Below are 12,500 nucleotides of genomic sequence, written 5' to 3' on the forward strand. Positions count from 1 at the left end.
AATATGGTATTAATTTTCGCGTGTTTAAATTTCGCGCAATGTTTTCTTCGCGCGTACTTAATTTCGCGATTATTTTGAAATCGCGAAAATCGCGAAAATTAGTAAGAATAAGGTATATTTTTATAATTTTCTTGGTAACTTCTCCTTTGGAAATCATCGTTTCGACACCATCATATCCCCTTTCTTATTGACCATTTGTAAAGTTGAACCTAACTCAAACCCTATAGAGCGGTTTTCACTTGAGTGTCGAAAGTAATTTGCGTTTGCTTTGGTCTTGCGTTCACTACGCTTAGTGATTGGTTTAAAAATTTCGCGCCACTTTCTCGGCCAATCAGGAGTAAAACCAAAACCAATCGTGACTTTCTCGCGCACGTTTTCCCGCGCTTCATGCCAACTACATGTATTTGCTTTGATTGGTTCACTGGATTTTCTGTGTCCTTAGCTTTGTGATTGGCCAGAGTAATTACTTTGGTTTTGGTTTTACGACACTCAATTGAAAACTGCTCTATAGCTAGCTACAAATTTTGTTTAGAAACAAAGTGGAACATCCGATTGGCTGGAATAATAACTGAACAGACAGAAAATACACAGTCCAATGTGATTAGAATTTATTAACAAGTAATTAAGATTTGAAACAAAGATTCCTTATGATTTAAACAAATTTTCAGTCACTACTCTCAAACTCCACATTCTCCCCTCTCTATCGCTGATGTAACCAGCTATAAGCTCTGAACCTACCAGGAGGACTCGGATGAGATATAGAATTTAATCAATTATTTTTCGCAGTGAAAAAACTTCAAATAAATGGGAACCTTTATAATACCTAACAATAATCATTTAATTAACCAAAATGGAGCTGAGCGGGATTTCATTTGCATGAGACGAATTTGACAAATCAATGTCAGCTTATATAATTAGGAGCTGATATATCAAGTTTGTATAAGTTTCAGACTTTTGTTTGCGCTTTTACCAAGCAATTGTATCTTAATTATCAGGAAAGTAAAAGTTTTACGTGACTTCTCTACTTTTAATGATCTTTTCCGAATACTCACTACTTTCTACTTAAACGAGATCTGGAAAATTGATATATATTAATACAAAGAAAATTGGACAAAGCCACAAAAAGTACAACTTTGTAGCTTCGCACTTGTGGAAAATTTAAACCGATTTAATTTTTCAGTCTCTTAAATTTGTATCTGTACAATTTTGAGTAGACTGCTAGGAACTAGTGTCATGTAGTTTATGAATGCGTTTCTTTTTTTAAATGAAAATAAACTACCTGAGTTTGTGTGTCAACCTATTTTATATCTCGTTAGACCACACTACAAACAAGAAAAAAATCCATTCCTCTGACAAATAAGCATGACAGATGCATGTACATGACAAAATTGAAGAACCCTTTTTTCTATCATACTGAGACTGTATACATTTAACCCTCGTTAATCCTTAGTTAAAACAACTTAAGCTAAAGCGTGATTTTCTTGTATTACACAAAAATATTCCCATAAACGATAATTAAATTAGAATGAAAAAGTATAAAATTTTAGGCATTTGTGTTTCGAACTCGAAATCAACGTTGTATTCTACTAAAAGCCTTTTTTACTAAACGAACTGGTCTAATATCAGCACTGATAAAATATCCTGCATAAATTAGTTCAACCATTTTAGATGGTAAACACAAAGATCCCTGCTAAAATCTAAAAGCATTTACCCAAATGAACAAAGTCATAGAAGAATCAAATAACTCCTTGAAAGTTCTGTTCCATTAGTCGCCTTTAGCCTGTGTACACACGGATAAGTCTGTAAAAGCACTAATGTTGATAACAGAAGATAAAACAGCAAAGATGGGTTTTGAAAACACTCAACAGTCATTCTTTCACTCAAGATTACTCTTGTTGTTTCCAGTCCAGTCCTTTTTTCAAACAACTCTACCAACTGGGACGCTTGGTTCCATGGTCATGCATTCCTCTGGTAACTGAAACAAAAGCAAAGTAATGGGTTCCGATTTTTAAAGGAAACTAAACACATTTGAAAGTTTCTTTTAAACAAACGCCCAGTATGTGAAATAATTTATTGATTACTAAAGTATAGGTATAATAGAAAGGCCAACAGTAATAATTTTAAAACAGTTGTAAACTTACCGATTTTTTTGTCAAGGCCTTTTCTGAGGGGAGGAGCTTAATAGAAATTGGGACTGACTTAGAGAGGAATGGGACGTACTTCAAGCCTTCAATCGCCTATAATCCGTTACATTACTGTTGACTGAGATATTTCAAACACTTGACTTAAACAACGTAGGGTCATTACAAAACTTTCTTAATACTCTTCTTGTTTGAAAGTAACTGTTTATGGCCTGATGTCATTGGAAAATTTACGAGACATTCATGATGGACGACTGGAAGGGGGGGGGGGGGGGTAATAAAGGATACCGTAGTGAACACACAATATGGCTGAGGCTGGAAATATATATCAACTAGAGTTATTTGGAAAATATACCTTAAATTTTCGAAACTATCGACCCCTCGTAGGTAATGATAAATTTGACGGTTATTAGCAAAGTGCGAAAGGAGCGACCGTCCATTAGGAACAACACCCCAAAAAATGTGACATCAAACGTTAATGTTTTATTTCGAAACAATAAAAATTATTACTGATACGGCAGGAGTTAATTAAACTCATCCAATAATTGTTGTACATGACCTTGAAAAATTTTATAACAAAGACCGATTCCGTCCAAACATTTTTTTTCAAGAAAATGTTATTTTATTACGACGGACAGACTTACATACGATACACATTTCGGCAACGCAAAGTAGAGATAGAAGAAAGCTGCAAAATCCGAAAGTAAAATGGGTCGTTACTTTCGCAACTTAACGGTAGTTTGAGTTTTTTTTGTTGTAAAATGAACTACTTTTACTTACTCATTTCTTCTGATGAAAGTCAAGAGTGACGTCATCACCAATCAGTACAAAAGGCGCCCAGTATTTCACATCACCGTACTTGTCTGATTCTCTGAGAACTTTCATGGCCTGGTTCAGCGACTCGCTTGCAATTCTTCCTTCTACAAGGTGGTGGTAGAAACTTTTCATAAACTCTAGCGTGGCTTCATCATCGATCGCCCATAGTGACACCAGAACAGAACGAGCACCAGCACCCATAAAGGCACGTGCAATACCGACCACACCTTCAGCTCTGATCTCCCCTCGACCGCTGTGGCAGCAGCTTAGGACTACTAGTCGAGCTCGTAGTTTAACACCAAGCACATCTGCCATTGACAAAATATAATCTTCCTTTGTAGGGGTCGGGGATGTTCGCTCTGGGTCTGGAGTTAGAGCAATTTCACCAGTTTCCATGCATCCATGGGCTGCAATGTGAACTAAAGCAACTGAACTAAGTTCTTTTAACACTTCTCGTTTCGTTGCTTTCTTTCCAATCAGAGCCGCCACGTTGAAAATCTTTCCGATCATTTCTACTTCCTTTTTTGCGAACGGAAGAGGATGCAGGAATTTTTCACCCTTGCTGTTGGTAACTTCTTCTACCCATGGATCTCCCACAAGTAAAGCACCACTCCTACTATGGTATTCGTCTGGGCAGTCTGCAATCAACTTCAAACTTGTTAACGAAGGAATCAACCGGATTCTAAACAACTCACACAGGTATTTGGAATCCGCATCCATCAATGCAGCATACGGAGCTAGCCATAGTGGTCCATCTGGGACAATGATTAGCTCATCACCTTGAATCAGGTTGGCAATCGGTTGAAACAAGATGTTATACAAGGTGCTCAAAGAACTCTCTTGTTGGACAAAAGGTTGAAAGTTTTCTTCATCGGCCTTCTCATCAGCTTTGTAACGATTTTCTCTTAAAGGATCCATAGAACGATTCTCGCATATAACCTCAGAACGAAAGCCAATTTTTTTATAGGTATTATGAATTAAGAATTGAAGAAAGGGGGTGGCATCATCCAACAGAGAACGGGTCTCGCCAATTGTTATCGGTCCTAAATGAACAGGTCCGTCTTTTGAGAGAACCCAGAGATTCATCTCACTAGTAACATTGTCAAATGCCTGAAAAACTGTTGTTGATGGAACAGAGCTCGTCAGGTGAAAATATTGCACTTCTTCCTCCTCCTGTAACAGGGTCTGACTTTCTCTAATGCCAAATTGGGATAACATAAGATCAGAAAGAGCTTGGGCTCGTCCTTTCTCAGCAGCAAACAAAGCTTCAACCACCTTGCCTTGCTTTAGCAGTACTCTCCATAAACTAGTGTAGGCCATGTCAACTTCATTTCTATAGCCAATTTTCCACTCATCTTTACTTTGAAGAAGACTTCTCACATGATTGAATAATCTTACGCTACGGTCGTAATATTCTAAGGCTTTGGGTAAGAAACCTTGTGATTCGAAGCTGAGACCTAGATGGTGATAGGCTTTGGCTTCCCCGTTCTTGTCTCCAATTTTGTTGGCGACTTTAAGATGCAATTCGTGGTAGTCTATGGCTTTTCTGAAATAACCGAGATTACAAAAAGCACTTCCAAGGTTTGCATAGGCACGTCCTTGGCCGGCCTTGTCTCCTACCTCTTTGGCGATTTTAAGATGCAATTCAAAGTAGTCTATGGCTTTTCTAAAGTCACCAAGATTACAAAAAGCATTTCCAAGATTGCCATAAGCACCTCCTTCGCCAGCCTTGTCTCCTACTTCTTTGGCGATTTTAAGATGCAATTCGTAGTAGTCTTTGGCTTTTCTGAAATCACCGAAGCTTAGAAAAGCAATTCCAAGATTGCCATAGGCAGTTCCTTCGCCAGCCTTGTCTCCTACTTCTTTGGCGATTTTAAGATGCAATTTGTAGTAATCTATGGCTTTTCTAAAGTCACCAAGATTACAAAAAGCATTTCCAAGATTGCAATAAGCACCTCCTTCGCCGGCCTTGTCTCCTACTTCTTTGGCGATTTTAAGATGCAATTCGTAGTAGTCTATGGCTTTTCTGAAATCACCGAGATTGCAAAAAGCATTTCCAAGATTGCCATAAGCATTTCCTTCGCCATCCTTGTCTCCTACTTCTTTGGCGATTTTAAGATGCAATTCGTAGTAGTCTATGGCTTTTCTGAAATCACCGAGACTTAGAAAAGCATTTCCAAGATTGCCATAAGCACTTCCTTTGCCGGCCTTGTCTCCTACTTCTTTGGCAATTTTAAGATGCAATTCGTAGTAGTCTATGGCTTTTCTGAAATCACCGAGACTTAGAAAAGCATTTCCAAGATTGCCATAAGCACTTCCTTTGCCGGCCTTGTCTCCTACTTCTTTGGCGATTTTAAAATGCAATTCGTAGTAGTCTATGGCTTTTCTGAAATCACCGAGACTTTTAAAAGCAATTCCAAGATTGCCATAAGCACGTCCTTCGCCGGCCTTGTCTCCTACTTCTTTGGCGATTTTAATACGCAATTCGTAGTAGTCTATGGCTTTTCTGAAATCACCGAGACTTACGAAAAGCATTTCCAAGATTGCCATAAGTACTTCCTTCGCCGGCCTTGTCTCCTACCTCTTTGGCGATTTTAAGATGCAATTCGTAGTTGTCTATGGCTTTTCTGAAATCACCGAGTTTGCGGAAAGCATTTCCAAGATTGCCATAAGCAACTCCTTCGATAGCCTTATCTCCTGTTCTTTGGCGATTTTAAGACTCAATTCGTAGTAGTCTTTGGCTTTTCTGAAATCACTGAGACTTAGAAAAGAATCTCCAAGATTGCCATACAAAAGTGCTTCTTCCGCCTTGTCTCCTGCTTCTTTGGCGATTTTAAGACCAATTCGTAGTAGTCTTGGCTTTTCTGAATCTGGACCCAATCTTTTGGCATTGGGACATTTCAAATCACGGACCTGAATAAGGAAATAATGACAAGCTTTCAATATTGAAGTTCTGCTCCTGCTTTTCCTGATAACTCATTTCTTGTCGCAATGCATTAACCTGGTAGATAAACAAATGTTGCAAATCACATTTATTTTATTTGCTGTAAGACAGCTTCGAAAACAATTCGTCTGTTTCGTTGAATACAACAGGTAAGGTGGTTGTTCTTTAAAGGAAGTTCAAATGAAGTGTGAATGGCAGTATTTGTATACATGGGTCTTTTGTCAGTGTTAACGTACATCGCAGGATATAAATTTCTGTGAATCTCTGGCGATCGGAGGTTACCGTTCCAAAACAATTTTTTGTATGTTTCATTGAAATCAAAACGTGGCCCATGCGCCTGATCATGCAGTGGACTTTGAACTTTGGTTGTGAGAGATTGAATTTACCAGCTAACAACAAAACGTTTTCATCTCGGGTTTGCTACCTTTTCGCATTAATTAAACTTGTGTATTTTGATGATCTTACGAGCTACGGCAGCCGGAGTTTTTGCCCTGGTTGGTTGAATCATGACGGATAGGTAAAAGGCCTGGCCCGATCGAGGAGAGCCCCTGGCCCTCCAGTTTGAGGATCGTCGACCCATCCTATTTATATATGTTTATAACGGAAAAGGTAGATATTCTTGGAGGCTGCTTTATAGAGAGTAGCTTAATAACCAAGCTGCTATTCTCCAGACGACAACTAATCACGTGGAGGGTCAGTCGTATGGTGATTACGGACCACAGCCAACAGGAAGACGTTCACGGAAGCGGTCATTGGCTAAACCCGAACGGATGGTTAAATTTCTGACATTTGTAAGCACTAATCATGCTCTTAACACAAGGAACAATCAGACATCTATTACTAGCTGCCGCAGATAAAGTCGGAATTTGGCCTCCAAAGCGTTTGTTTTTGATGTTTTGATGTTCAACAATTAACCGTTAAAAGTTCGAAAGGAATCTAGAATTTTAGTGAAGTAGCATTTAAAATAGGTGGCGAACACTATTTAAGGACCTATAATAATAATAATAATAATAATAATAATAATAATAATAATAATAATAATAATAATAATAATAATAATAATAATAATAATAACAGTTCTTAGCACGCACTTTACATACGTCTCAGTGCGTTTACATTTAAAATTTAAAAATAAAAATATAAAAAACCAAATTAAATTAAAAAAAAAAAAAAAAAAAAAAAAAAAAAACAAAATAAAAATAAAATAAAAAAAAAAAAAAAAAAAAAAAAAAAAAAAAAAAAAAAAAAAAATAAAAAAAAAAAAAAAAAAAATAAATATTTTTTTATATATTTTTTTTAAAAGGGGGGGGGGGGGGGGCACGTACGTTCCACTTAGGAACGAAGAGGATTAAGTAAGTAAGCATTTAAACGGGCTTTGTATGTTTTTTAAATGTAAAAGCTTTACCACTTTACTTTTGCACTTTTGTTTTAATTTGTACAGGCGACCTTAATGTTGCTATTGTTAGCGGCTTCTATTTGTTTTCCTGAGCAAGACGTAGCCGCTATATAATAGCGGTATTCCGAAAGTTGGAACAATGTACCGATATCGTGTAAACCAGTTTTAAATGAAAATATAGCCAAGATGGAAATAAATGTTCAGTAAAAATTTCTTAAAAGTGACGAAAACTGTCATCGCCAGAAAGATCAAAGTTATTTTGAAATGTCAAAAATTTCGTCCTTGTCAGGGAAACTAGTCTTGCCCTCCACGACGGAGGCGACCTCGGCGAGTACTTAATGTGACTTTCTCACAACTTGCTACAATCTTTAAAATTAGTAGCCGCTAACAATAGTAACCTTCAGGGTACTTAGGTTTTCATGATTCTACTGGTTCCTGTTTTAGTGTCATTACACTAGCAGGATTCCATTTTCGGATAACAGTGCCTCTTTCAATGACCAGTTTCTAAATTCTCTAATCGGTAATCCAGGTTTACGCACCGACTAACGATGCTGATGAGGAAGGCAAAAACGGTTTCAGATCAATTGCAGAAAAAGATGCATGGTGTGCGAAAACATGATATGGTGATTGTTAAAAAGGACTGGAATGCGAAGATAGGAAGAAACATTGAAAGTGAGAATGTAATTGTTAGGAACCAAGCACTAGGGAGAGAGAGAAATAAAAGAAAAATAATATGACATTCCGCATAACAAACAACCTCTCAATAATCGTCACAGACATTTTTCACAGTTAAAACTGTGAAACAACTAAAGTTATGCAGCTAGGCAAAAAGAAAGCCGTATCGAAGTAATACGGTGTGAGCAAGCTGGAAGTACCAGAGGTGAAGCAACACAAAACAATGGTCGACAGTCGATGAAAACCGATAATAATTAATTTCAAATATTTTTTTTATCTAGAATATTGTAAATAGTACTGTATATAGTTTTAAACTTTGTAGTTTTTAATATTTTGGTTTTACATAGAGGGCCACAAGTTTATTAGTGTTGTTCACTATTTAGTGCAACCCTCTTAAATAGAGTGATTTCACTATAACCGTGAAATAGTTACCGTAATGATTTGATTTAGCGCCCTCCTTCAAATAAGTGCCCCCTTCCGAGTAAGCGGCCCCCCTCGAATGTGTTTTTGTCAATAAGCGCCCCTATTCCAATAAGCGCCCCTATTCTAATAAGCGCCTTTATTCTAATAAGCGCCCCCTATTGTGGATAACTGCCCCTACTGAATTCATATGAACATTCACCGTACTGTACATGTATATATTTACTGCTAAAGTGAACGATCCTTTTAAAAGTAACTGAACTTTCAATAACTTTTTACTGTGACAGTTCTGTAATTGTTAGGTATTTTAATATTTATATTTTGAACATTTGGTTGTTTCTCAAAAAATTAAATAAGCGCCCTGTCCCGAATAAGCGCCCTCGTTGAGGTGCTAAAAGTAAATAAGCGCCGCGGGCGCTAAATCGAATCACTACGGTATTACACTTTTAGATACTATTAGAGCGGTTTTCACTTGAGTGTCGAAAGTTAATTGCGTTTGCTTTGGTTTTGCATTACTACGCTTACTGATTGGCTAAAACATCTCGCGCCACCTTTTCAGCCACGCGCACGTTTTCCCGCGCTTCGTGCCAGCTACATGTATTTGCTTCGAGTTTTGATTGTTTCACTGGATTGTCTGTGTTCTTTGTGATTGGCCAGAGTGATTACTTTGGTTTTGGTTTTACGATACTCAATTGAAAACTGCTCTAGACACTATTTCCACTGTTTTGTTTTGTTTATTTTTTACTATTACGCACTTATGTACTTCTGCTAGTAGATATTGTTTCACGGGTTAAACAAAATCACTCTAAAGAGTTTACTTACTAACTAACTAAAAGTCAATCGTGACAAAAGTCACAAAACTTTCCTTCATCACCGGTCATCGATTTCCAATACTAAACAATTAATTGGTGTCACCTGCTATCAATTGATTTTATTAATGTGGTAAAGGTAATGGTAAAGGGAGATGGAGACGACGTCATTGCAACAGAGGCTGCAAAGCAAAGAAGTTACCCTTTTAATTTCATGGTTGAAAGGGCTCAAGTGATTGACAGATCCCAGCTGTTGCCCAGTTCCCAGTTGAAATGCTTATGAAACCAAGCAAGGAACATGACATGGTTTTCGTGGGAGCGATTGTCTGTACTCATTATCGTGGACAATGGTGGAATGTAGACGCAATTGTTTTTAACTTACCCTTATAGTTAGAAACGTATGGGAAAACTAAAAGCGCCAAAACACGACCTTTCCACCACCCTTACTTTGTCTTTCACAGTGTGAATTTCTAAATTCTTTTCTGTGCTGTCGCCGTCTGGTTTCTGCTTCTTGTTTTGTTCTTTAACAGACCTGATCCTGAACTCCAATAACCTCTTGTTGCTCTTGTCAATCTTTTTCCAGTTGAGAAATGTAACCTGATATAATTTTCGAAAGTTTACAAAAAGATCTTTTAGATCTTCCACAACAAAGATCAAACCACACTGGTATTCTTAGCAAAGAAAATTCTTTTTTTTGTTTTGCGAAACAGTCTACAGGCCTAGTCTCCTTCGCAACCGTTGCATGACAAAGACAAACATACGGCTGCGAAGGAGGCTAAGAACAACTCATGCACCCAAGACAAAAATAAATTTGCGTAAAGGATACTGCTAAGCCCTTGTCACACAATGTGATGGCTTCTCCAAAACGATTCAGCTTCATACAGGCACTCGCTCCTATAATAACAAATACAATAAGTGTTCCCTTTCTTAGTAAAAACTTATATACACATGTTTATGTTGCATGATATTCATTTTTCTTTGTTGTTGTATTTTTACTGTACGGTTTAACAGGTTAAATACACCAGTAATTCACTTTTGTTATCAAATAGCCTGAGCAGGCAGCTATCTATACACAGGCGATGATCAAAAGGCTCACTAATACTTGTCCACAAGCATACCATTACTGGCTTAAAAAAGTGAAAAAAAGCGGATTGTATATAAAATCAATGATGTTTTCTTAGAATTTGTGACACAAATCGTGCTCATCCCTTGCTTCTTAGCTTTTTTCGACAGTAAACAATTTCTGAACAAACAAAGTATAAGATAGCAACTCTATCTTGTCTCCAAAACAACTCTGCACATGCGCGTTGTTCACGTGATCATAGGGATAAAGAAAAACAGCTTACCTCTCTCAATTGCCTTAAGGAAAGTTGGTTGTAAGTCCGTGGCAGCTCTTGCATCTCTTAGTGAATTTTCATAATTCCCTAAGATAATACAATGTAGAAACATGGTTCGTACAACTTCAGACAAACAAAATTCAAGGACTTTTCAAGGACTTTTCAAGGACAAAAAATTGTTTTCAAGGACTGAGTTTTATTCACAAAATCAAAAGTCTCCGATTTCTCTGTGCTCTTTTTCATTTCTCAAACACTCAACTAAGTCATCTACAACTTTTAAATAGTTCAGGCTTGGTTGACGAGATCATCGTGATGGCATTTAACATTTTTAAAATGACAACAGTGACTGGCTATTTGACGGCTAAAGTACAGAATCAAAGTCTGAAATACAGACACAGCAATACTTGATATTGTTTGTAATGACTTATCACAGCAGAATGTTTCAGCATGTTTTTAGCGTTTCTAACTTTTTGTTCAGTTTGCCCTCAACATCTTGCAGTTGAAGAGTCTTCTCTTTGGCTGCCTTTCTAAGGGCATTGGACTTGGTGATAAGAGTGAGCTTTCCAGTTTCCTCAGCCTGGACACCCAAATCATCTGCTGACTGCACAAGTGAGTCTATGTCCAGTTTCATCCTTTTCTTCTTCTCTTTGAGCTCCTCAATCTCATCCAGGACATGTTTTCTCTTCCTCTTTTCTTCATCTGTCTTCATTTTGTCTCTTCGGTCCTGCAGATGCTTATCATATTTCTGTCGAGATGAAGCTGCTGCAGCAAGTAGTTTCTTTGTAATTGGTACATTGAGAACTCCACCAACTGCCCTTAGATGATCACAAATAATACGCTGAGCTACTAGAGAGTGTTCACGCAAGTTCTCTACTTCAATTTCTTTGTTGACAGAAAATCCCCGCTCTACGGATGCCTGACCATGTGAAAGCACCAGCAAAATTTTCACTATGTCAAATAATGCAACATGGTTCTCACCGGTCATGTGGGTGGAAAAAAATTCATCAACCCTATGAACGTTTGGGTTAAAAGATGAAAATATTCCAGACCCAATAACTGGAACCCTGTCCAAAAAGTTGGAATATTGTTGCAAGACATTGTCACAGTTCTCAGCTCTTACTTTGTTCGAATTGACCAGCACAGTTAGAATCCTTTTGAATTTCTCTCTGCAGTTGTTTGGGTTTGCAGTCATCTCCCTGGGATCTAGAGCCACCATGTTTCGGACAAGAGAGTAGGATAGTGGGCACTTCAAGATCATTTTTCTCACAATTGCAATGAGAAAGCTTCTATATTCACACCTGAAAGCCATAAGTTGTTTGTCACTTAGAGAGGACCCCTCTTTCTGGGCTTTTACACGAGCATCCTTCAGTGCACTTTCTGTGCAGAACCCAACATCAACTTTCTTGTAGCCCTTGTAGTTACTCTTCTCTTCTACATCCACTAACATTAGCTTCTCCACTTTGGTTGCTTCAGAAAGCACATCATCTTTGATGAATCTTCTTATAAGGTTTCTTAGAACAGTACTAAGGTCAGTTGCCAAGAAACAAACCATTGGCTTATCAGTTTGATAATTGGCTAGAAATGGCTGTAGCTGACTAGCAATGCATTTAAAATAATGTAGTTTGGCAAGGACAAGTTTGTCATCCACTGCTTCTCTTATCACTTGAAATGACTTGTTTCCAGGATTTGGAATTCTTTTCTCTTTCACTGCTTTAACGTACACCTCAATATTGTCCCAGATGTTAAGGGCCCTTTCTGAGACAACAACATTCTCTAGCCATCTATGGCTGACAAATTTAAGTGGCAGCTCTGAACTTCCGGTTACCTTTACATAGTCCTCCCTTCGAGCAGGAGAGTCCTTGAAATGATAATACAAGCATGACAAGAGGGAAGAAACACTCCATCCAGATGCCTCAACACCTGCCTTAAAGCTGTTATGCAATGTGTGCATGCCGCAAGTAC

The 12,500-nt window shown here is 37.8% G+C and overlaps 3 protein-coding genes across 3 annotated transcripts in view; all 3 read right to left on the reverse strand.

Annotated features, from left to right (window-relative positions):
* The window catches only part of LOC144645260 (uncharacterized), a 114,874-nt gene that overhangs the window by 39,650 nt on the left and 62,724 nt on the right, over positions 1–12,500 (reverse strand). The window contains exons 8-12 of the mRNA XM_078504749.1: positions 10,548–10,625; positions 10,028–10,095; positions 9,649–9,774; positions 5,834–5,870; positions 5,720–5,773 (exon numbers count right to left, since the gene is read on the reverse strand). Coding sequence (XP_078360875.1) covers positions 5,720–5,773; positions 5,834–5,870; positions 9,649–9,774; positions 10,028–10,095; positions 10,548–10,625 — 363 coding nt within the window. The remainder of the gene's footprint in view (positions 1–5,719; positions 5,774–5,833; positions 5,871–9,648; positions 9,775–10,027; positions 10,096–10,547; positions 10,626–12,500) is intronic.
* Positions 796–5,545, reverse strand: LOC144645293 (tetratricopeptide repeat protein 28-like). The gene is made up of 2 exons (XM_078504812.1): positions 2,922–5,545; positions 796–1,975 (listed from the first exon to the last, which is right to left on the reverse strand). Exon 1 carries the CDS (start codon positions 5,505–5,507, stop codon positions 2,922–2,924), a length of 2,586 nt encoding a protein of 861 aa, XP_078360938.1. The 5' UTR covers positions 5,508–5,545; the 3' UTR covers positions 796–1,975.
* The window catches only part of LOC144645317 (uncharacterized), a 2,571-nt gene continuing 719 nt past the window's right edge, over positions 10,649–12,500 (reverse strand). The window contains exon 2 of the mRNA XM_078504845.1: positions 10,649–12,500. This exon is cut by the window's right edge and continues 177 nt beyond it. Coding sequence (XP_078360971.1) covers positions 10,981–12,500 — 1,520 coding nt within the window. The 3' untranslated portion in view covers positions 10,649–10,980.

The sequence above is a fragment of the Oculina patagonica genome, chromosome 3 (assembly GCF_052425735.1).
Source record: "Oculina patagonica isolate OP01 chromosome 3, crgOcupat, whole genome shotgun sequence".
NCBI lineage: Eukaryota > Metazoa > Cnidaria > Anthozoa > Scleractinia > Oculinidae > Oculina > Oculina patagonica.